Source organism: Xiphophorus hellerii, chromosome 11 (assembly GCF_003331165.1).
Source record: "Xiphophorus hellerii strain 12219 chromosome 11, Xiphophorus_hellerii-4.1, whole genome shotgun sequence".
NCBI lineage: Eukaryota > Metazoa > Chordata > Actinopteri > Cyprinodontiformes > Poeciliidae > Xiphophorus > Xiphophorus hellerii.
Genome location: NC_045682.1, coordinates 14,738,645 through 14,764,238, shown reverse-complemented (window position 1 = coordinate 14,764,238; position 25,594 = coordinate 14,738,645). Strand labels below are relative to the sequence as shown.

The following is a 25,594-nucleotide window of genomic DNA, read 5'->3' as shown; positions in this document are numbered from 1 at the left end:
AGTGTTTGTGTTCTATAAATGACATGAACCTTCTTGAAACTTTTCCAGGTACTCCTGCAGCATAATTCCCAGTCAAAATATGTTGTGGGAATCATAAGGGGTTTTGCTCAGAGAGTGGGCTTGGACTCATGATGAGCTTTCTGTGGAGCCACTTGAGTCTCAGGAGGCTTTCATGTAACTCTTTGGCTGACCATTTTTGGTAACAGTTTCAGCCCATCGCCAATCTGTAAAGTTCACATTATAATTTTCTAATGTTTTTTTTTGTTTGTTTGTTTGTTGGTAGCCTTAGTTATGCAAAGTCAAACAACAGAACAAAGATTTCTTTCCTGACTGGTATTTTCAATTTTCAAGCTAATCATCTGCACACCACATACTCAAATGAAAAACATAAAATCTAAGTAGGCTGGGAAAAAAAAAAAAAAATATATATATATATATATTTAAATATATATATATATATTTTTATTTTTTATTTTTTTTTTTACAGGTAACAAACAACTTTTGTAGTTTAAAAAAGAAAAGGAGTGTTATCTTTATATATTTTTTATTTATTTATATTTTTTAAGGATCATCTTGCTTCATAATGCTTTTTATTTTTATAGCACTGTGCGTTCCCATGGTTACAAGCATGTTGCGTCATTGACATGCGCTGTGTAATGGAGAGCCAGGAAAGGAGATTTTGGAGAAGAAAAAAAAAAATCACTGAAGTCGGGAGGAAGTCACCATGCAGGATTTCACTTGTGTGTGTTTAATTTGACCCAGCAGGAGAATTTAATGTGCTTAGCTGAGTCAGACCCTGGTGTCGATTCGCGGTTTCGGCTGATGTGCATTTTGCCCTCAATTCAGGTTTGGCAGAGTTAAAGAGGCTAGCGGGAACCGCCAGCAACAGCAGCTGTTTACAGACTCCCATCACAGCCAGAAACCTAAAAGGGGACACTCGGGATTGGGGGCGGTGAGTGTCCTCAACGTTGTTAGCAAGCACCACAGCTAGCTAAATGCAGCTTGGACCAACTGAAGCCTTTTGCTGGTAAAGCTGCAACGAGGCCTGGCTAACCCTCAGACCAGGCGGTGTACAGAAGTTAAAGCCAAGTTAGCCTTCACAGAAACGAGACACTGAAACACATACCCGACACCTAAAACCATTACCTGACCCGTGTGACCGCACTTGATGATTATACGGTAAGTTTGCTTACTTCACTGTAGGGCTGTTAGCTTTGTGCTTTTGTTTTGCTGCCTTTTGTAGCTGACTGTGGTTCTTTGTTCCGTTTACAAAAATTGTGAACGCCGACTCACCTTTTTAACGCAGGACTTTGATAAAATTCAGCTGCTACATTTGAACATATCGCCTGTTGCTTTATTACCTGCTGCATGTATTCACGCTGTAGCTAAACCGCCAGATTCTTAATAAAGGGAACCGCGTAAAATGTCGCATTTACGCGGCTTTATTCGGTCGCTTTTATAGTATTGGAAGCATATAGGTAGGATATGTTGCGCATTTATTTTATTTATTTAACTAGAAACAGAGTTTTATTTACTTACCACTACCTTACAATTGTGCGTATTTCGTTATCTGATCACAATACTCCTAATCATAGTAGCTGTAAAGGTACATTATATTTTACAAACTTTAATTGAATTTAAAAGTACATTAGCTTTCCTGTAAAACGTAAATATTGTAACAAAAATCGTATGAATTTCAATTTCAAAGTGTAATTAAGATATGACATAAGAAATCAACGTAGTGTAAATAGGTGGACTACAGTGGCCAAAGCATATACAATTTGGAGAAAGTCTTTATCTTGTCATACCTGTTGGCCTCACTAATAGGCGTGATTAAAAGGACATTACATTGTACAAATTTTGACTTTAAAAGGTTTTGTTTTTTTAGCTTTTCTCAAAACTTGAAATACAAATGAAACATGGTCTGCTTGTACAGATATTTAAGAAGGTAAAACACAAAAAATATGGCAGATCTTATTCAAACTACTAATAAACTACTATAAAAAGTTGAAAATAAATGAAAACAGTTCATCCAGCATCCAGTTGTTCCATATTGAGAATGTCTCACCGACTTGCAGACACACTAAAAGCCTATTTATGTCATTTTAGACATGCCCTTTTCTGTAACTTGAGATAAGCCATTCTATTTTTTGAAATGCATCCCCTCCCTTAAAAAACAATCAGTGAACTTCTCTTCACTGCAAACTTTGTAAGGAACAGGGCCAAACTGTTTCCTCTACACTCTTCATTGTCTTTTGTTTTGAAAAGTTCTCTTCTTTAGTGATACTTTAAAATTTCTATTTTATGGGGGGGAAATCAGTTATAAAGTAATGCAAACATTATAATATCATATAGTGTTTGTATTATATGAGATTATATTATAGTTATAATATAATAATTATAATATAATGTATATAGTAACTATATATAATATAGTTATTATATTATATTGTTATAATAACTATAATAATATAGATATTATTTCACAGAATAAGTTTAATACTTCATCAGTTCTAAGCAAGAATAACATCAGGATGAAACTTACTTTAATGGGGAAACTATATATTTGTGCTTATTCATTACATACAAAATGCATATGTATATATGTAATAGGTGGGGTCAGTGGTGGAAGGAGCAAGACAGAATAGCGGAGGGTGCTAGCCGCAGGGATATGAAAAGTCAAAAGAAGCAAATGAAAAATAAATTAAACCAGTTTTATATTTAGATTTTATATGTGTTTTATATTAGTGTATACTGAAAGCATTGTTCCTTCTTCATTATTGTATCCACGTTCTATAATGTACCAGCACCACTGGTGGCCAACCTTTGCATCTACTTGACTGTACCACAACATGTTCTTGACATTTTCCTACTGTGCTCTTACAGTTAAATTCTAGTGTAACATGATCTCTGATTTTAGTTCTGATTTTCTGCATACAGGGCTCAGATGGAGGAAATCAGCTGATATTTAACCTGTTATGGCTTCTGTCAAACACTCCCCTTTCTGAAGGACACAACCATGAGTTCTCGCAAGGTGGAGGAGCTACCAAGTGACAGCAAGGATTCACCTCCTGCTGCCAATCAGCCTTCGCGAACTGAGCCTGACGGTGTCACAGAAGAGCTCCCGTCAGATCCAATCCACGAAACTGCAAAGTCTCAGAAAGCGGGAAAATTCAAGAGGACTGCCTTGACATTTTTCAGTGTTCGTAAAAGTATATGTATTCTACCGAGTTTCTTTGGAGGGAGGAACAAAAATCAGAACAAGTGGTCCTCTAAGAAAGGAATCGGCAAAAGCAGAACACACGATGGGCTTTGTAAGGTCAGCGATGACAACGCTCTCAGGAGTGGGTATGTCTCTTCTGGAGACTTCGAGTACCACAGCCACAGGGATGCAGCTGGAGACCTCCACAGTGGCTGTCAAGGGGAATGCAATCACCCAACCCCTGACCAGAAGTCACTGACCCTTGGCCGACAAAGAAAAGGCTTAAGGAGTCTTTTTCAGAGTTTTAGGCATCACAGAAGCCAGAGAAATAATGATACAAGTGAAGCTAATGCTGTGTCTTCTCCTCAATGCAAGAAAGAGGTGCCTGTTGTCCAACGCAACACAAACCGCAGTGCCACAGAGTTCCTAGAATGTGATCACGACGTGCCTGAGTTTGTAGAGGATCTGTGTGACATTTCCATCGGTCTTGAATGTAGTCGTGCAGATGCAAAAGCAAAGGAGAGCAGCATGGAGAAAGAAAGCCCAAAGTCTGAGCCTCAACTGTCTGATGACAAACACAAGGACGCTAACTTAAAAGCAGGACCTTCTGGTGGTTACGACAACAGTTGCAGACGTTCCAGCGAACCTTGTCTGAAACTTCAGATGGCGTCCGAAACACCTGCCGGTTCGTCGGATCAGCTGAACCAAATTTTTGGAGAGGTTTCATCGCTAAAGAGCTTTGATTCCCTCACAGGTTGTGGGGACATCATCGCAGATCAAGAGGATGACAGCATCACGGAGAGCACAGTGTCTGGAGAGAGGAGCAGAAATGGAGGGAAGAGGGCCTCTTGTTATCTCACCTACCAGGGCGGTGGCGAAGAGATGGCCTCGCCAGAAGATCTGGATGGAACGTGTCTTCAGGATTTCTGGGGAAGCAACACATCAGAGATTGTCTATTACAGCTGTGATCCGGACCAGACAGAGATGACCACTGAGTTGACAAGTTTGCACAATGCAGATGCACTGAACAGCAGCAGCAGCACGCAGCAGGCTGGAGCGATGGACACGTCATCCATAGCTGATGTTCTAACCCCTCAAAGCGAACATCAGGAGTCAGGTCCTAATAGTGATGAGGGATATTATGATTCCACCACGCCAGGGCTGGACGAAGGGCAAGAAAAAAGGTCCAGCAGATTACCCAGGGATAGTTACAGTGGGGATGCCCTCTATGAACTTTTTGCACCCGATGAGAGTCTCATCAGCCCTCATTATGAAAACAAATCCCAACTTCCCAGTTCAAAACACGGTGACTACTTAACGGAGCCAGTCAGCTCAACAGATCCTGCCTTTGTCCCAAAAATGAGTCACTTACAGATAAGTGCTGATCTGTACAAAGATGATTTTCTTGAGATGCCAAACTCATTCAGTAAAAATCAGGATATTGGTGCAAACGAAATCTGTAATTTGAATTTAAAACCGCAAATACTAGTCAACACGAACAATCTCAAAGCCAAGATTTTTGATGAAAAAGAGAGTGTGCTTGCTTCTGCCAACAAAAGAACAAAACCCATAAATGCAGAACGTGAGAAAAGATGCAGTGGTTTATCGTTTGGAAGCGCGTCGGACCCAGACTTTGAGACCTTCTGTGAACCCAAAGAAGAGCATATTGAAGAAAACAAGCCTGTGGCGTTGCCATACAAAAATATCAATTCTCAGTCTGAAGAATGCAACAGCTACATAGAGGATGGGCAGACTGTGTGTTTCTCACAAGCACTTGTGGATTACACAAAACACACTCAGTTGCTCTGCAAGCTGGGTAGTGAGGTGGACGACTTGGAAAGGAGCTCCACCTTCACTCCAAACATGGAGGCCTTACCAACGATTGTCACATTTGATGTTGTAGACCTTCGCAACGAGGGGGAATACGATGAGCAGATGGAGCTGGAGGAGGACGTTTCATCGCCTTATCAGGAGTTTGAAGAAAGCTACCTACAAAAAGACGCATTTGCTGAATGCGACTATCAGATGTTGGACCTGTATGAACAGAATCTGATCAGCAACACATGGGCTGTTGCTAGTCTTCCGCGGCATTTGGGTCTAACGAGCCAGTCCACATCGAACCCACTGTCCCTGGACAGGAGGAGCAGGTCTCTAGATACGGATAGCCTTGAGTTGCCTGAAACGTACAGAGAGAACAGACCTGCTGTGTCCTCAGAGCAGGACTCTGAGAGAAACTGTTCACCATATTATAGAAAGAAAATAGTTCTGTCTGCCTCAGAGGTCAGAGACTGTAACAATGTTACGAGCCTTTCATGGCAGAAGAAATCAGAAGTAACTGTGGCAGATGAAATTGCTGAAAATGTCCAGAGTCTCAGTCAAGCCCACAAGCAACCGCAGTATTTTTGCTCTGTGTCGGGCGGCGTAAGTTGCGATTTAGTTTCACAGAATCCAGAACTCTACAGTAGGCAGTGTCATCTTCCTTTGCGATCAGATTGCTGTCTTTCTCATAGCACCTTTGGGATGAAGGAGGAGGAATCTGATGATGTTTTCTGCCAGAGTCCTGCTAATTTACACTCTCACGGTCAGGGCAGTAAAGGCAGAGCCCTAGCAGGTAGGGAGATTCCATCCCATGCTAGAAGTCCCCTCAGCTCTCCCTCAGTTAAGGAAAAAACTGTTATCTTTAGTGAAGCAAAGGGGGATGGGGCGACCCCTGTGACCTGCAATAATCACTCTGAGGCCACCTGTAATTGAGTGTGAATCACATATAAATGTGCCATAGAGTGTTTTAACAGGGTGCTGGTCATTTCACCCCTTCGCCAAATCATATCTTTGTGGTTTTGGATGTCTGGAACTTATTTAGATACAAAATTGAGCTGTTTGCTCTGGAATGTTTCGGACAAACCATCATACCAATCAGGGGAGACCTTGTATCTACTATCAATAGTGATGTGAAGTCATTTTCTGTGGTTCATATGACTCCAAAAAATAATATGTACCAGCAGGGTTAATTTGGTTTAATTGGAGAATTCTAATAAGTCAAGTAGTAGGTCCTTATTAAGTCTGTTTTGTGTTGTTTTCCTTTATTTTCTTTACTTTTTCCTATTTTTCATGAGTTCCATATTTTACAGCCATTATTGTTGTAAAATGTACCAACAGTCTAAAACAAAAGTAACCCAAAGCAAATTATTTAATTAAATTTAACCAAACAATGTGCTTAGTAGGCTTTTCTTTTAAACAACAAATATTTCTGCTTAAAGTAGTGTTCCTGCTTATTAATGAAGTACAGAAATGTCCCTTATTTCTATACTCTTCTTATGTGAACTTAAATACATGCTCTAGTTAAATACAGGGTATTTGTTACAAAATTACTCTTGTAATTATATTTTGAGTTTCTGCAAGAAAAACATCTTATTTAGAGAGCTGTCATAATGTTCTAACCACACTTTACCTGAACACTTTGTCACTTATCTGCTCAAATATTTCTGTAGAGTTTTCTGTAAAACCTGCATCCTGTTTCTGCTGACTATCTTTGCATAAGGACACGGTTCACTGATAATTTGTGTTTACTGGCCAAAACAGAGATCAGAACCAACGTTAATAGAAATAAAGTATGATAGAAAGTTTAAAAAAAAATAGGACAATAAGGCTATGGGACAAACTGGCAGCTTATTGATATGACGTGGCGAAGGGGCAGACTGACTCAGACCGGCTTTTATGTTTATCCAAAGTAGCATTTGTATCTCATTTTTTTCTTGTACAGCTGATTGTTTTGAACAGTTTGACTCACTGTGATGGACAGGAGGTGAAATAAAATTTTAAAGCAATTCAGACATGTGCAATAAGAAGGATAACGACCTGCTGCATTAAATAAAATGCTCTGAAGTCCGAATAAATAGAAAAAAAAAATAAAAATCATTGCTCCTTGTATGTTTGCACACGACTTTCTTAGATGCTGGCTGAAAGGGTTTGAGGAGGTGGTTGTGTAATTTTCAGTGAAAATGCCAACACTGTCATCTTATTAAGCTACTGAATTTAACTGGAATGTTGTAGACATTCAGGTCTCAACACTAAATCTCACACTCTGTTCTGTATTATCGCCACTCATTGGCCTGGGTTTTATTGCGCAGCGGCTTCGTTTTTCCACTGCTGCCTTTCAGCAATGAATGCTTTTGCTTTAAGTGTCTGTTCATGTTCATGTTTACAGTCACTCTTTGCAGTAGTGAGGTCTGTTTTGAGCTCTATAGATTTATTCTCAGATCAGATTAGTTATAGGGAAAAAAGAACAGCAATGCATCAGTTCAGAAAGAGAAATATCAAATGCCTTGAATTTATTTTTCTTAAACAGAGACACATTTTGTCAGATGTAAAATGCATTGAGTCGAACTAAAAAAAAAATGAAAAAGAAAAGTGCCTGTTGGCTAATTTATCTCCCATAAATAAGTGTAGGGAGTATACAGATGGTGCTAGTAAACGATGGCGATAGGGTTTGAACTTTAGCTGTCACATTTCATTTACATGTAGTAAGCTTTGCAAGGCAAAACAACTGTATTTGTTTAGCTAATTTCTCATGCAAATGGAGAAAAAGCTAGATATTGTTTATCTAAGAGATACTAAAGAGCCTCCCCAGAAGCAGTTAAATAAAAATAAAGTTGAAAACATGTTTACTGTGCTTGTTACAGGCCTGGAAATGGCATAAACCATCATTTTATGCTTTTTTCTTCCTGCTACCTTTTGTTTGGATAAACTTCATAATGCTAGCTAAAGTCATGCACTCAGTTGTTGAATTCAAGTGTGCTGAATTAACAAGTAGTGTTTTGTTTGAATCTGAAATCATAGTTTTAAAGAAAGCTGGTTTCACCTTGTATCATTTTCTTGTGAAACGATGTTTTTAACAGCGTTTTCAGAAACAGTGTATTTGTATTTATATTTTCAACTATTTGTAGATTGTAATGTGGACAGAATTGTTGTTACAAATTGTCAATGCTGTATTTTGAGTTCTCCAACTCTTTTTTTTTTTTTTTTTTTTTTATCGAGTTGCATTATCTGTCTGAAAATCTGTTACAGTTTGTCTGAATAGAATACTGCCTTACATAAGAATAAACACGACAACGGTTTAGCTCTATTTTTGTTTTTTCCTCTTTTTTTTCAGTTCAACAATCAGTTCAGCAAGTCTGTGGTTGAAAGCGTACCTTGACTGAGAACCATTTTAACCACACATATTCACACCACCAGTTAAGAGAAGTTCATAGTCTCATGTTCAAACACCTAAAGGTTTGTGCCATACTCTCAGAAAGTTGAATTTATCACTTGAAAGAGGGGAAAGTGTTACCTTTTTTTCAGCCAGTTGGTCAGCAGTGTGGAGCAACAGGTTGGAAAACTAATTAGATGAAATTTGTTTCATCTAATTAAATGATGAAATCTAATTTCTGGTCAATTCATCACTTTGACTCATTTGAGGGACTTTAAATCACAATGGGAGTTACTATGCTTCATCAGAATAAAACGAGGATAAAGACAGAGGGGCCTGTGTGGCATGTGCAGTATTTACATAATCTGCTTGTAAAATGAGCTATTTTGCCTATCTAATCAGGTTTTATACGACTGTAGATCCCCTCAAGCGCAGCTTATATAGATACATTTTAAATTCAGTATTTACTTTTAGAATCTACATAAATTTTAAGCGTGAGAGGAACTTTTTGAATTTGCCGCAGCTCTTATTTTCGAGGGGGTAAGTTTGTCCATCAGCGCACAAACTTATAAGAGGAGCGACCGTCTAAATTCAGGTGGAGAAAGAAAGCAAAGTTAGCGACACTATTTTCAGCCCGGTGCCATTTACTTGTTTCCCTCGCGTTATCTGGCAACCCCGAGCTAACTGCGACAGCGCCAATGGCAGCAAAACAGAACTGTTAGAAGCGAGGAGGATGACAGCAACAAGGTGAGAGGAGATGATGAAGAAGATGAGCGCCGTCTGAAAGCCAACCATGGCAGCGAGGTATGTGCGCACTGTGAGGAGAGTCGTGATGTGTTGCTGTTGCTCTGCCGTCGTCTTAATTATTAAATGAATGTCAACTTTATCTCAAGTTGCGGGTAGTAATCCGGCTAAATTGTTAGCAGATGCTCAGCAGCTGATGCTAAACCAGCGTTAGCGTCGAGGCGTTAAAGGTAGCCTGTGATTCCCCAAGTTGGCTAATAGAGGGGACGTTAGCTAAGCAGCGTTGCATAGCTTTGATACCGTTAACTTGAGATACCGGGGGTTGTCTGACAGAATAGTAGTAACTCATGTCGACCGTTATTGGATCAATTTCTAGTCATTGCCCAACAGGTTAACTCGCATTAAGCTGGTAGATGTGTATTGCTGAAACGTTGGCTGTGTTGTCTGAGGTTAGCTCAGTGACATTAGAATGTTTGAGTAGCATCGTGTGCTAACCGCAATCCGGGCCTGCGGGTGTCAAAGCGGGGATTCTTGCTTAAATTTAGGCTTTAAGGGAACGTTCTGTACGGAACTCTGAACAGTCGTTCAAAAAGTGACATAAATATAATTCCTCACCCGCTGTCACGTCGTTTAACTTTCCTCTATTTAGGTTGTCTACACTCAAGATGTTTCTTTTTTGTTGTTTTTTTTCTCGTGTTGTCGTGTCAACTTGTTGGACGAATCTGTGCAGCATTATTGACCTCAATACTCAGTAAAATGATCCAGGAGAGACTTTGTCAGTGGGTTTAGTGTATGAATTAGAGGAAAAAGTTGGTCAATGTATACAGAAAACATATATTTAGGTTCATCTGTTCTTACAACTTTATGATTTTAGATAATCTTTAAAGAAGTATGTTTGCATGATCAAGTTCATGCTAAGAAATATCCAGGGAGATCGAAATCTGGTTTACTAATCAGTCTGTTTTTCCCCACTTATTTTCAGTCCACAACCAGCAGCATGCTCTCCAATGCACTGTTGTACATTTATGAAGTATGAGATAAAAAGTTGGGGACATATTGACATATAAATGGAGATGATCTCATCATACCTTTTATTTTATTGTCTGTTGGAGTCAAATCTGAAACCACTATCAAAGAACCTGCTGAACATATATATATTTATTTTATCTGTTGCAGTTCTTAGACTTAAAAATTATATATATAACTCCATTTGTACTTTGAAGAGCAGACCAAATATTGAGGAGGAACTGTGGAACACTTATGTTTCTATCTTGTGTGTTTTCCAGACAGAACATTTGCAAATTTCTGCTTTGTTGTGGTGTAGAGGAATGATCAGTTGTTATAGTAGTCAAATCTGGTGTAATAAACTATTGAAAAACACACCAAAAGTTATTCTTTTGTGGTTGCATTTTTTCTAAATGATAGCCATTATACTTTTTTTTTTCTAGGTGCTGTTTTGACTTGCTTGTAAGCAGATATTTTCCAGGTTATTTATTTTGTTTGTGTGTGTGTGTGTGTGGAAACGAGCAGTTTGGTCCATCAGTGCGATTTAGGGGAACAATTCTAAGGTGGCAATCAGCTGTTCTTCCTGACACAGCAGTGGAAATGTCACTGGTCCAATGAGTCAGATGATGGGAGCATAGTGCCATCATCTGATCAAAGCCAAAATGGTTAATGGGCTCATAATATTTCGCTTGGCTGCATGCCCTGGAAGAGATTTCTTTTTGTTGTTGAGGCTTACGAATGAGAAAAATCCACTATCACAAAGACATAGTTATACATTTTTGTTTATTTAGTAGTGAAAAGCTGTCCTCCTTTTTGTGTTTCAATGAAAACATGCTTGTTAGTTATTGCTGGAGCTAACATCCAGGATTACTCGATACGTTAGAAACGGCAGGTAGATTTCCTTTCAAGTATGGGGAAAATCCTGGAACGTGGTTGTGCTAATGGACTTTTAAGCAGGCAAACATCTAGCCTATTGCAATATTGACTTTTCCTCAGTGTTTATTGCCACATCATTGTCAAGCTGTTTGTCGCTCTCTTTTCTCACCCTTCACTTTGCTTACAGACAGTTTCCTGCTCTAGGAAAGCTTTTACCCGGACGAGTTGCAGCATTTCTGCATAAAACAGCAAAAGAACTGAAAGTGAAACCGATCCGAATTGATACAGAACCAGAGTGCTGATAATACACCGCTTATCTGGAAGTAACTTGAAAATTTCTAAGTAATGATTTCAGAATCCGTCGGAGGAAAATCAATCTAGTTCATCTCTACTTGGTGCTGGCGGAAAAACAAAAAAAAAAAACGTCCTCGTTGTCCTGCTCCAACTTGTTGCTATGAAACATGAGATGATGCGTATGCAGAGATGGTCCAGAGGCCTTGTTGAGACGAAGACTGTGAATCCGGAGGTGGAAGGGAAAGGATTTGAAAGAGCTCTGCTACTTTGAACATGCGTCGACACGGTCACAAAATGACTCAAGTGATAGTAGGCAGTGTGAGCTGTTCCATCGTTTCTGCCACCGGTTCTCCAAGTTCCACAGCGAATGCCTCGGCCACCTTGATTTTAGCTTCCTGTTTAGATATTCAGACCACAGCCTCGTCCTTCACCGCCATCGTAAAAGTTGCAATCAGATCCCGTAAGCCCACTTAGATAGAAAGACATTAATTTAGCTTTTGACCGCCCCCCCCAACACCACTGTATGTTATTTCTTTGAGTGGGTGACATTGTGATAGCACAACATGCATTTACTGCAGTCAAAATATCTTATTTTCAGTGGTCAGAAAGATAATCAGTGTTATCAGCTTTTGCTTTTACAAAGTTTGCCGCCTCTGGATGTTTTGCGTTTGAACTGTGGAGTAACCGAAAGCGTTCTGCATTTACTGGCTGTATAAAGAGACATGATGAGCTGTGTTTGTGTTGGTCGTGACTGGTAAAAAGGAGTTAGCTGATGACAAGGCTGTGTTGCTAGGCAACGCACATCATGGGCTGTGCCTCTTGAAGCTTGAAGCTCGCTGTACTCTCTGCAAGACTAGAGGAAAGTGTGTTCCAGTGTGTCTTCTTAATAAAGCACTTCCCATAAACGCTTGCTTATCAGTATCTGTCTGTTTTGTTTTTACATTTTTAAATGTATTGTAGCAAATCAGTGCTGCACAGCGTACAGTGCAGGCTCCGCAGCAGAACCGCACTGCTTTACCTTAAAAAGCAGCCCGCGCGCTCCCTGTGGAATTCGGCTCAGTTCCGATTGTCTGTCGGAGGGCTGGAGGCGCAGGGATATGCTGCTCAGCCCACACGATTTCAGGTTATTCTAACTAGTGCACTCACTTCATGTGTGACTGGCTCAAACATTGCTTGTGAGACCAGTAAGGCTCTTGTGCTCATGGAGAGCAGGTTTGTTCTGTGGTGCATTAGCACATTTTGTACCAGACTTGTGGGTTTTTCCATTTTAAACAGCAGTCAGCTGAAGAGACAGTAAAACTTTTCTGCTTATTGCTGGTATTATTTCATTTTTTCCAAAAGCTCAACAGGAACATGAGTAAAGTGGTTGCTGTAGTAGTTTGTTGCATTTGGTGCAATGTATAAATATATAATTTATATTTTTGCATTAACATGTTAATGGAACATTGGGTTTGAAAGGATAAATGTGATCATCTTTCCCATCGTTTTAATCTGACGTTAAATAAATAAATTGTCTTGATAATAAATGGGAACTTCATGAAAACACCCATATCGCCAATGCTGACCCTTTGCATTTTGCTCTTTTACAGGATTACATAGTTCAATTTGTCTGCTGAAAAGGGGAAGAGCATCCATTTCAACCTGCGTAACGAGTCTCAACACCAAGTATGATTCTTTGGCAGCGGCGAAGGTGAGGAAGCATGGCGCGGAAAGCTGAGGCGCTGAGACGGCCGTGATGACAGCATGGTCCATGGTGGAGAAGCTCAAAATGGAAAAACGCCCATGCCGGGAGCAGAACATTGACTCAAGGGAGGCCGAGCATGCCACGGACGAGTCCGAGGACGGAAGCAGCTCCGAGAGCGAGTCGGAGGAGCAGCAGTGGCGGCGGCAGCAGCACCCCCACAGGCCTCAGCTGGGAAACAACAGCTGCAGGAAGAGGGAGCCCCTCGCCGTCACCAAACCCCACCGCCAGCTCTGCCGCTCTCCATGCCTCGACCGGCCCAGCTTTTCCCAAAGTAGCACCCTGCAAGACTTTCGCGACGATGACTCCGGCGGCGGCAGTGTTGGCGCCACACCAGGCCTCAAGCCCGCCAGCGGAAGGGAGTACCAAACCAAGATGGAGTTTGCTTTGAAGCTGGGCTACTCCGGAGACCAGGTGGAGACGGTGCTCAACAAGTTGGGGGCCACGGCGCTCATCAACGACATTCTCGCCGAGTTGGTCCGGCTCGGGAATAAAGCGGAACACGAAGCTCAACCCTGCAGTGCCACCGTCCCGTCAACGTCACGGCCCCCCTGTGTGAAAGAAACTGTCAGTCCGGAAGTTTCAGTAGAAGAAGAATCCGTTGATACGTATGATAACCTTCGACCCATCGTCATTGATGGGTCTAACGTGGCGATGAGGTAATGCAGACAATCTGACCGCCATCTATTCTTATAGATGTGATCCCACTTTATTCAGTGTTGCTGTCTTCTTCCAGCCACGGGAACAAGGAGGTTTTCTCTTGTCGCGGTATCCAGCTGGCGGTCGAGTGGTTTCGAGAGAAATTACACAAAGACATCACTGTGTTTGTCCCCGCCTGGAGGAAGGAGCAGTCGAGACCCGACGCCCTCATCACAGGTATACAACGCTTCTGTAGGCAGCTGCTGTTCTTTCACATCACGGAAAACATCCGAATGTTAAGACTCTTTGATTAGAAGGTAAAATACAACCATTAAAACAAGTTAATAATAAACGGCACCTCACACTGCTTGAACTCCAGACTAGGTCACAGTCCAACCAAAGCTCTGTGCTTTGGAATTTTTGGACCAACAGAAAATTTTCTACATTTTTTTTTGCTGTAAATACATCTGTGAGTGTTTTAGGGTGTGTCTCCAGAAGCTTCATATTTTTGCTCAGTCTTCTTAACAATTGGAAGGACATCTGTGAGGATCACATTTCAAGTTATGCCACAGATCCTCATTTAGATTTACATTTAAACTTAAACTGGGCTTTTCTGATACAATTGATGTAAATCACTGCATTGTAGATCTGGGTTTATGTTTAGGGTCAAGTCTTACTGGAATGTTAAGCCCAGCCCAGTTTAGGTCTTCTGCAGCCATGTTTTCTTCCTTCATTTAGCGAATGTAATAATTATCGAATAGTGAATAAAAGTGAGGGGGGAAAAAACATTCTAAACGTGAGTTGTTTTTTTTTTCTTTTTTTTTCAACTTAATTGAACTTTATCTCTTAACTGCCTGCTGTGTTCCTTTGTATTAATGGTACAGTTTGTTTATTAATGTTCTGTAACAATATTGAGGCTTTTGCTGAACATCTGTGTTTATGGTGATATTGCATTACCTGCACGTAAACTATTTACTAATTAGGTGATTTCTGGTGGCAGTTGGTTAAATTGGAAGTTATTTTGGGGACTTAAAGGAAAGGGACTGAATACAAATTGCCATGGCATTTTTAATTGTAAAAAAAAAAAACAGTGTACAGTTTTTCTTCCACTTCATAATTTTGTGCCTCTTTGTGTTTGTCTAGCATATACAATTCCAATAGATTACATTGAAGTATCACTTTGTAATCTGTCAAAATAAGGAAATATCCATGGGTACAAATACATTTGGAAGGACTTTAGTTTTTATATTATTGCTATTAAATGTTTTCAATTCATTTGTCTTTCAGATCAAGAAATCTTGCGCAAACTGGAGAAAGAGAAGATCCTGGTTTTTACCCCGTCTCGAAGAGTCCAGGGCAGGAGGGTGGTGTGCTACGATGATCGCTTCATAGTGAAGCTGGCTTACGATTCTGATGGAATTATTGTGTCAAATGACAACTACAGAGACTTGCAAAACGAGAAACCAGAGTGGAAAAAATTTATAGAAGAGCGCCTCCTGATGTATTCATTTGTCAATGACAAGTAAGAATCCATAACAGAGTTTGGTAGAAGCAAGATTAGACTTGTTTCACTGCATGACTGAAGTAATGAATTGTGTTGAATTGGTCTTTTTTAGAAATGTATTATTTAATTTAAAAGATGTTTGTTGGTGTAAAAGGTCTTTTACTTAAATGTGGATGTGGAGCCATCAGTTTATGAACTTAAGCTCAACTTAAACTTTAAATGGCTCAAAAAAATGAAGGAGGCTCTAAAGCTCTCCAATGTTGCTAAATTGAAACAATTCTGAAAAGTCTGCCATGTAAAAGACTAATTAAAAATCTGTATTTTGTATTTGTACAAATGTTGTTTTTGTCTGCTGTAATTTTAAAAAAATCTAAAACATTTAAGTGTGACAACAAACAAAAAACAAAATAAAAGAAATCTGTAACGGGAAAATGCATTTCCTCCATGCTGAACCTACAGCCTTAGCTTTCAGGTCACTGGATCTTTGGTTATTTGGAAATTATGATTATTTCATGTTGTGGCAAATTTTCCCTATTGAATTAGTTCAAAGGTTACAATTAATGGTTCTCTTTGTAACAGGTTTATGCCACCTGATGATCCGTTGGGAAGACATGGGCCGAGCTTAGAAAACTTCCTCCGCAAGAGGCCTGTGGTTCCAGAGCACAAAAAGCAGCCTTGCCCTTATGGTAAGTTCCTGTTTAAAACCATCACATCCTCACAAAAGCCTTAAATGTTTAAAGTTGCTGACATGGAGTGTTTTTTTTTTTTTTTTTTTTAAACCAGGGAAAAAGTGCACATATGGTCATAAGTGCAAATACTACCATCCGGAGCGCGTGAACCAACCACAGCGATCCGTGGCCGACGAACTGCGAGCCTTCGCCAAACTGTCCGCGGTAAAAACAATGAGCGAAGGGGCTTTGGCTAAATGTGGTACAGGTCCAGCCGCCGTTAAGGGGGACGTCGGCTCTGAAGCGAAACGCGTGGCGCCTAAACGCCAGTCCGACCCCAGCATCCGCTCGGTGGCCTGCGAACCCATAGAGGCGCTCTCCGTCGCCCGGAAGTCCGAGACGAATTCAGTGCCTTCCCTCGTGTCTGCTCTCAGCGTGCCCACCATGCAGCCCGCCAAGAGCCACGCAGCCGGGGCATTAAACACCCGCTCAGCCAGCAGCCCCGTTCCAGGCTCTCTGCAGTTTGCACACAACTCTCTAGAGCACATGTCCAGCATACAGTACCCCCCCATTTTAGTCACCAACAGCCACGGCGCCTCCGTGACGTACAGCGAACAGTTCCCCAAGTACGACTCGGTCAGCGACCACGGATACTACTCGCTCCACAGCGATTTTTCCAACATGAGCATGAGCAGCATGCACAACGTGGACAGTTTCTGTAGCATGGAGCACGAGCATGTGTACCAGAGAACCCCCAGCCACTGCCCCGAGTCCTGCCTCAGCCACTCCAACAGCGACTCATTCTCCTCCTATGGGGAGCTGTACCCGAGCTCTGTGGACAGCAGCCTGGAGGAGAGCATCAAGGGGCAGCAGCAGGCTCCAACGCAGGCGAGGATGCAGGCCTTCTCCCACGGGTTTCGCCACGACGTTCTCACCAGAGTCCAGAGTTACGGACAGGAGGAGCCTAAGCAAGGTCCTCGCAAGCAGTCCGGGGCGCACCTCGCACCTCACATCCAGCACGCCACGGTGGGAGCCCGCTCCAGCTGTCCTGGAGACTACCCGCTCGCCCAGAACGTCCTGCCACCATTGTCCTCGCAGCCAACGCGGTCTCTAGGGATGACACGCATGGACAGCATATCGGACTCTCGGCTGTACGACAGCAACCCGATGAGGCAGAGGCGGCCGCCGCTGTGCCGCGAGCAGCATGCGAGCTGGGACCCGCTGCCCTGCGGCAACGAGTCCTACGGATATCACTCGTATCCGCTCAGTAACAGCCTGATGCCGTGTTGCGAGCGGGTGATGGTCCGCAGCATGCCAGACAAAATGGAGCAAATCTGGAACTCGCCGTGGGAGAACCCGTCCGCGGCCGAGCACCAAGAGCGGTACGTCATTCCAGATCACCAGTACCAAACATACAGGAACCTCTGCAACATCTTCCCCGCGTACATCGTCCACTCGGTCATGGAGAAGAACCCTCATTTAACAGATCCACAGCAGCTCGCAGCTGTGATTGTCACGAAACTGAGGTCATGCCACTGAGCAATGAGGAATTTGATCAGAGATTAGGCATTTATTCGCTGTGGCTGCATGTGCAGCTCTCAGGAGCTTCTTATTCGTCTTGTATCGTTGGAAATTGTGTGGATCAGATTATAGATCTACAAAAAATTGCATATATTTGGGGTAAAAAAAAACTAACTCATGGTAGAAGATGTTTTTTATCTGAAGTTTAGTGTAGCCGATATGAAAAGTGGAACTCTTTTAAAGGAACTCATTCATAACACATTCACACCGCCTGAGCAGGAGCAGCAAAGCTACATTTGTTCACCGTCACTTTATTTTAGAAAATATTTGCAGGAGTGTTGATACGTTTAACAAATATTTAATTTTTTTTAAGCATTCACATAGCATTTCTTATATGTTTGAATGTACTCATTAAAACAGACTCGGTAGCTATAAATGCGGTGATATGCTTTAACCGTTGTCAAATTACAACCAGAAACTTCAGTGTGTTTATTGAAAAGTTATGCAATATGCAAAGGTCTTTAGCCTCTTTTAATCTAATAACCCTAAATAAAAATCCAGCGCAACCTGTTGCCTTCAGAAGTGTCAAAAAGGTCTAAAAGCATTCCCCTGAACACACCATCTCCATGGTGACAACATCATTTTCTTCAGAGGGAGAAGGGAAGGTGAATGGATCTAATGATGGCGCAGTCCTTCAAGAAAACGAGTTAGAAGCTGTAAAAAACTAATACTTGGATAGAGGTACACTTTCCAGAAGGACAACAATCTAAACATCCAGCCAAAACTGCAATGGCAGGATTTAAGTATATCAAAGCATATTCTTGTGTTAGAAAAGGTCCAATCAAAGTCCAGATCTGATCTCCATTAAAAATGTGTGTCATAACTTTCTGTTCATATGCCCTACATGTAATCTGAACAAGCTTGAGATAGTTTAATAAGAATAAGCTAAATTTTACCATCTAAGGTGGTAAAGGTGTACCTCAAAGAGACTTATCACTATAATTCCAGTAAAAAATGCTTCTGTTCGCTAAGGGGGCCGAATAAGTATGTACACCACAGTATTCACATTTTTATTTGCAAATAAATTTTTTTGCATAAGCTGGTGTTGGCATATCACGTCTTAACAACAAAATGAAAAGTCTTGAGAAACAATTTGTCAAGTTTCCACAGCTCTCAAAATACAGCAACAAGTTGAAAACATTCCTTTCTATTCATCAGTATACAGCTACATTAAAGCTGCTGCTTTTATAGAAATGGTGAAGTTGGTTGTACTTGCCAAAGATACTCTGTTATTCATGGCAGTGGCATTATCCTTTGATGTACTTCCGAGGCTTTTTAAGCTGCTAAAGGTGACGCAGCTCAGTCACTGCATCTCTTTCCTGAACTTTGCTACCTTAGCTAGAGCTTCCTCTCCAATTGTCCTGGCGTTGTTGTTTCTTCTGCTTACATTGCTAACGGGGCTAAATGAAGGATTGCTTGTTTAGGTAGCTGACTGTAAATGGCTTCGAAGGTAACAAAAACCAAATTGTGACTAAGCATTGCAGAAACGTCCGTACGTATCAAGGCGCTTCTTATATTGAAGAGGTTTATTGTGTGTGCAAAAAAAAAAAACATTTTAAGTATTAAACTCCCTCTAATAGTTAGGTTTAATAACTGAAATGCTCTCATCGTATATTATTACTATATATTATTATTTTATAAATTGGCTTGCTAGTTTAACCCTAAACACATGGCAACAATTTGCTCGGCAACAAATCTGGTCAAGGACACATCTGTGTTTGTCCACATGTAGCTTTCCTGAAGACGCTGCTCAGGCCCTGTGAACGCGTTTTGTTTCTGGTGGAGTGGAACTATAAATAGTCTTGCTTTGCAATGCCTCTGCTGTACATAGTACTTGTGATATATAAATATATATACATATATTTTTGTGCATTTATTTTCAAATGAAGTAAGAGGGAGGTAGGTATATACCTCACAGCATGACCTATGACTTTATGGCCTTATATCTGAATGACCTCACGCTTTAGTCATTGTCTGATTGGTTCAAGTGGACGTTGTCATTAAAGCCTAATAATTTTCAAACGTAAAGCACTATCACAATATCTAAAGAGATATATTTTCTCAAAAAAGCTACTATTTTGGTAGGATTTGACTGTGCACAAAGCAAGCCAAACAGAGATTTGACTTGTAGATGCGTGCACATATTTATGTACATATGATCTCACGAAAGCCATTATTTTAAAGTTATTTATCCGCTGCTAAGAAATGCCAAAAAAAGAAACACAAACAGAATTTCTATAGTGTTACGAAACTAGCATTATGGTAATTTGTTTCTTGGGGTCAATTGGAGTATAATCAAAAATAGTTCTGTATTTAGGATTTCAAAGTTCCTTTCCTGACCTTATTATATGCAGCGTTCAGGATTTGACTACGAATATATCTGTCGAATCTCTTGTGCTGGTTGTTTTCAGTGTAAACAACCAGCACAACAGATATCTGTTGAATCTCTTGTGCTGGTTGTTTTCAGTGTAAAAGTCATCACTAAATGTTTGTTCAAAGCAGTAGTTCTGTCAACGTCAAGTTTTCTGTGAAGCCGTTGGGTTTCCAGGAGCAGGTTAATTAAGTTTCACACTTTTACACTCACTCAGTAGTTCTAAGTAGGGAGGAGCCAGTGTGAGAAATGCAGTGAGACTCCGGTTTCACCACAAATACATAGAACATGCCATAGAATTTAAATAACTTTTAAATAAATTTCCTGATTTAATTGGGCAACATACTCTTTTAGTTTTCACACCATGATAGAAAATACTTTCAAACAGGCAAATTTGCCTTTGTTGTAAGCCAAGGAAATCAGGTAGCCTTCTTTCAGCCAGCTGACAAGCAGAGTGCAACGGCAAGTGACAAGGGTTCCTATTTTCCAGGTCTGGATTAGTACAAAAAAACCCAGGAAAAATTATTTGTATTTCCATACTCTATTTATCCATCTCATTTTTAAATATTGTATGCTCCCTTCCTATTCTTCTGTGTATCTGTTCTTCCTTTTTTTCCCATTTTTCTTTCCTCCCTTTCTTATCCTTTTTCTCTTTTTTTTTCTCCACCAGTAGTTCCTCATTCTACATTCCTTCTTTCAACCCTTGTATTTTGTCTTGTTTCCTTTATTTCTTTCGTTGCATGTATTCTTTCTTGTCTCCTTCCTTTCTTCATTTTTTCCCTCCATCCCTCTCCCTGCCTCCCGTTTTTTTCAGTTTCCACGTTTAAAGCCTGCCCAACTGTAGAAATAAATGCTCGAGTGAACTTTAGTCTTTTTCGTTGTGAACTGTCAGCACAGTTTGAAAGAAGATTTCAGTGGCTATGAAACCGTAACAGTTTTAAACCTTGGCGTCGCTTGAGGTAGTGAGACGGTGTTTCTCCGATGAAGACTGGGCTCAAAAAGTATACAGTGGAACGTGAAGCGTTTACAGTGGAAAACTTATGTATCAGCAGTATATAGGGGCAGCCAATCACTCACACTCTAACAGTAAACGCTCCTGAGGATTTGCAGATGACTTGTAACATTTTCCCTCCTAGACGTGGTTGGGTTTACGTTTTAGAAGCAGACAACACTATCTAGTTTCAGTAGGTATCAAATTTTAGATAGGATAAAAACATGGCTAATTGTATGCAAAGTGATGCAAGTTAAGAATCTATGCTTTGTGAAAACCAATATAATGTAGTTTATTATGGTGTATGTAATGAATTCATGCCTTAAGCTCATCTTTTCACCAACCTGGCTTCCTATGTGCATATCAGAGTGTTGAGTCTTTGAGAAGGGAGTTTTCCTAGCTGAGGTAAACGCCGTCCTCCACATTTGTTGGATAACCCCTTAAAAGATATTGGTATTTTTTGCAGTAACAGAATCTCAGTCTTAAAATGTTGCTAGAGTTCTCCAATAGGGAGCTTTTGAGATTTTTCCTTTTTTCTTTTCACTATCTGTGACTTGGATGCTCATCCATCCAACACATCCAGTTTTACATTTCAGTTGTTCCTCTGAAAAGTCTGATAATCCAGAAAGAGCTGCTACTTTGTGGCTCAACTTTTTAAAGTAGACTTTAAACATTAGATTTTAGTTTTAAAAACCAGCAAAGGTAGGTAGGTAAGTAGCTGTTTTGGTGGAATGAAATGTGCTCTTGTCTTTCCAATTTTAATGAATGGTATGTCACATTTTTTACCCCAGTGGGGCACAGATAGATAGTACTTTAAATTAATTTTTTTATTAAAGCATTTTTTTTTTAGTTTAAGATTATTTTACTGCTATAAAATATGAATTAATTTTAGGGCAGAGGGTTGCTGGAAATGCAGTGGATATTTGTTAAAACCTGCCACAGTGAAGCAGTGTCAGCCATCACAGTTCAGCGTTTGCATCGGATTTTATATTTATCTGACGTTACATTTGCCAGATGTAAAAAAAAAAATAAAATAAAAAATCTGGCAGTAAAGGCTGTAATTATCGTCACATCTTATAGATTATGTCTTCGAAACTGTAAGCAAAAGGGTTTTTTTATAAGCCAATAAAGCAAATTTAGAGGCAGAACTTCCTGTAGGGCTTTTAGTGGGAGGCTTGATTGCTGGAATACACACACGTACAATAAAACATTTCACATGGATACGTGCAGCCAGAGTAGAAGTAGTATGGAAGGCTGTGCGTTGCAGCACATTGCTCTCAGGATGCTTTCAGATTTTCCATTTAAAGTCTATTTATGCCAGAAACCATTGGTTACCGTCCACAGTGTGTTCTGATCTAGCAGTGGTTTATTTTGTGAAAAATCCTACATGTACTATGTAGTAAAACCCAAAAGTTAGCTATGTACAGTTCAATATAGCAATGGCATTGCAAAACTTTGTACTTTTCTGTATATTCTCTTTATGCGCCTTAAGATCCTGAACAGCGAGCTATAGGGTTGAGCTTTCACGCTGTGCAACTTCAGTGGGATTATTTAGTTGTTTGTGTGAGGCAGAAACACAAAGTGAGAAGTAAAGTGGCGAGGTTTTGACCAGAAATCTTGTCAGCGATTCAGCAGGCTCCTATCTGCTTGTTTTAATGAGCACCTGCCTCCTCTGTGCTGCCCCCTTCAGGACAAAGCGTGAAACAGGCAGCTGCAGAAGTCGGGGAAGTTGCACCGTGAAAGCCAAACCGCATAGCAGGGCCACACTTTGCCTGCTTTTAAAGGGAAATGCCACTCATTTTTCTGGATTCAAGAAGGTCATATATTATTGGCATGTTCTTTAATATGAGAAACTGTGGGGGGAAAAAAGGTTCTTAAAATCCCCAATCAGTAAGAAAAGCAGCATCATACTCGTGGTGGCATTACTCGTTAACAGCACTAACTGTGTGAGCCTCTCGGTGGTGCTTTAAAATATGGATTTATTTTTAATGTTTTGGGTACAGCCGTGGTATATGAGTAGACATAACGCATAAAGAGGAAAAAAAAACAAAAAACTGTTGAATGTGTTCTGCCCGAACGACGTTTTTGGGCTTTGCTGACTTTGTTTTTTTCATGAAAAAAGACGAGGCCACTTGAGGCCGTCTGTCTGTTCATGAGAAGGTGAAACAAACTGCCTAAATGTTTCTACATGTGAAACAATCAGATTGCAAGGCTGCTGTCAAGGTTGTTTCTGGCATTTGGCTAAAAGTTTGCGTGCCATCCTTTTCCCCTAGAGATTACTGGATTATCTGAAAAACGTGAATCTGAAACCCAGGAAATTTACATTAAACTGAAGATTTAAAAAAAAAAAAGATTATAATGTCTAATCTGAACACTGGAACAGTCTTTTGCCCAGATGAACTCAAGAGTTATTACCAAACGTGTGTTAAGGTGAGCTTAGTGATGTTAGGCACAAAAAATGTACTTGATTGTAAAGCGTCTGGTATATTGAGCATGCACAGAGAGAACACATCCCTTACAAGTAAAAATTTCATTAAGATAGCGGTGTAGCTTTAGTTGTGCATGTGGATAATTCAAATGATGATCAAATTCTATGTGAAAAAATTCATTTTTTCTTTTTTTAAGTGATTTTTCTTCACTTGCTTTGCACTTTGCAATTTAAAACCCTGAGCTAAATTACTTTATTTTTGTCTTTAGATAAGAAAAAATCCAGACATATAGATAAGATTTTAAAAAATGTATCCAAAAGTAATATTTGTGTTGAGATAATCATGGTAATTCTGTCATTTTGTTCAAAGAGTCTGGACTTTGTTTTACTAGTACTAGATTAGACTCAATAGGTCAGAATAACATATAGTAGAACTAGTGATTTTTTTTTTTGAAGTACTATAAAAACTACTGAAAGTCTGGAAATTTGAGCCAAAAGTACAACTTTTGCCATGAGAATATCCATAAGTGGATTCCAGAGATTTCTGTGCAATGGACTGCTCCCGCAGCCGAAGTAAACCTCTCACTGTTGTTGGAAAAATACTTCCAGTGTTCCCGATGCAGAGGTTCGAACTCTAAGGCACCGTTGGTGATGTTGCGCCCCTTCCTTCTGGTTTCAATGTGCCGCAAACAGCTAAGCCACAAATGTCTAGAATTGACTTTTGCTTGTTGATACAAATTGTATCTATACCTTGAATGTATTAAAATATGAAATGTATAATATGAATATAATTTTATTTAATTGAATGGGAGAGGGTGTAATAATGCCATAATGTTTGTGACACTATGTGTCACTGGGAGTAGCCCACTGGTATGTACTAAATCTTACTGGGTACAGTAGTTACTTTGCAGGGACGTTTATGTGCCACTTAAAAGTGCACAGATTCCCTGCGTACAGCAGTAAGTATCATGTCCTCTCTGTAGATAGTTACACGTGTGTGTGTGTATATATATATAGAAATGTAACACGTGGGTTATTCATATACTTAAGGTAATTTCTGCGTTGCAACCCATGCATCTTCTTCTTCTGAATGAACGTTTTAATGGGAATTTTAAGTATTTTTGGATATATTTTGCCTAATGAAACATGCCAAAGTTATTCCTGGGTGGCTTCGTCAAACATAGTTTCATATGGTTTTTAGCGCACAGGCTGCCGATGAACGACTTGTGTGCTTACACGGACACAGGACGGTGAATCCACACAGGAAGTTAGGAGTAGCCCAACGAAAAACACAAATCTGGATTTAGCCTGGTGGTTGAAGGATTAATTCAGAATTTTCCAGGTCCTACCGAGATTTGTGTTTAATGTTTGTTACTCCGATTCTCTTAAGTTGGTGTTTATTGAAATGTTTGACAGTTGATTTAATGAGCAACCCTTAATGTTCACAGAGCACAGGCGTGTTGAGTCGTGATTTGTTTGTCTATTTAATTATTCACAGTGTAATTTAGTAATTTCTGCATCCGAGGCTGGTTTTATTGAGGACTTTAAGGATGATATTGTCAGTTTCATTAAGTTCCGATTGAGCTGTTGTGGGAACAGAGCGAAACCAAAGTGACTCCAGATGTGACGACATATCTGTTGAAAACTGGTTCAAAAGTGTTGTGCAATTTCGCGCGACCGTTCGGAATTGCTGGTGTACAAAATGCCACGGCGAGGCGTACACACACACACACACACACACCTAACTCGACTGTACATAAACAGAATTCAGTGTAATACTCAGGTTTAGTCACACAAACTTTATAAATCACAGACTTTGTTGTTTTCTGATGTGGAGAAATGCAGTGGTCACCTCTGTGGAGTAAATGTAGGTCTCTTGTTTGAGTAGACCATGTGTCTACTTTTTACGGTGTAAAAAAAATAAAAATTACAAAAAAAGGGAAATGTACAGCAAGTTTTTGTGTTGTGATGATCAGCAGTATTGTAATCCACACTGACTGGAATAAGCATTGATTTTATAGATCAAAATTAACAAAAATACTAGAGTATTTGAGTCTGTGGGCTCAAACAAAATGTAAGTCTTAATGACAAACTGTGTTTCTCCATAAATAAAGCAAACTTCTGTTCAACCATTGTTTGGTCTTTTTTTATTATTTATTTTTTAAACTTTTGACTAAAAGCAGAATGTTAAGGATGAAGTAGCAGTTGAAGTCACATACATCTATATTTAGTTCATACATTAATGCATGGTTGTCATTAATTTGGGACTTTTGAAGACCGATTTGTAGGGCTGTAACTATTATTGCAGTAATCGATTATTCTGGTGATTTATCAATTAATCGGATAGAATAATTGACACAAT

General features: G+C 40.0%; 2 protein-coding genes across 2 annotated transcripts; both read left to right on the top strand.

Annotated features, from left to right (window-relative positions):
- The first annotated feature begins 600 nt into the window (after positions 1-600).
- On the top strand, positions 601-8,324 carry LOC116728560 (APC membrane recruitment protein 1-like). The gene is made up of 2 exons (XM_032576778.1): positions 601-1,179; positions 2,941-8,324. The coding sequence occupies exon 2, from the start codon at positions 3,020-3,022 to the stop codon at positions 5,951-5,953; it is 2,934 nt and encodes a 977-aa protein (XP_032432669.1). The 5' UTR covers positions 601-1,179; positions 2,941-3,019; the 3' UTR covers positions 5,954-8,324.
- Positions 8,325-8,940: 616 nt separating this feature from the next.
- Positions 8,941-25,361, top strand: zc3h12b (zinc finger CCCH-type containing 12B). The gene is made up of 6 exons (XM_032576473.1): positions 8,941-9,194; positions 12,899-13,709; positions 13,787-13,926; positions 14,977-15,211; positions 15,773-15,879; positions 15,977-25,361. Exons 2-6 carry the CDS (start codon positions 13,045-13,047, stop codon positions 17,398-17,400), a joined length of 2,571 nt encoding a protein of 856 aa, XP_032432364.1. The 5' UTR covers positions 8,941-9,194; positions 12,899-13,044; the 3' UTR covers positions 17,401-25,361.
- Positions 25,362-25,594: the final 233 nt, after the last annotated feature.

Coding starts and splice junctions, on each gene's coding strand:
- LOC116728560 (XM_032576778.1), top strand. CDS start 3,020: ATGAGTTCTCGCAAGGTGGAGGAGCTACCAAGTGACAGCAAGGATTCA.
- zc3h12b (XM_032576473.1), top strand. CDS start 13,045: ATGACAGCATGGTCCATGGTGGAGAAGCTCAAAATGGAAAAACGCCCA. Junction 13,710..13,786: donor GGGTCTAACGTGGCGATGAG/GTAATGCAGACA, acceptor GTCTTCTTCCAG/CCACGGGAACAAGGAGGTTT. Junction 15,212..15,772: donor TATTCATTTGTCAATGACAA/GTAAGAATCCAT, acceptor TCTTTGTAACAG/GTTTATGCCACCTGATGATC.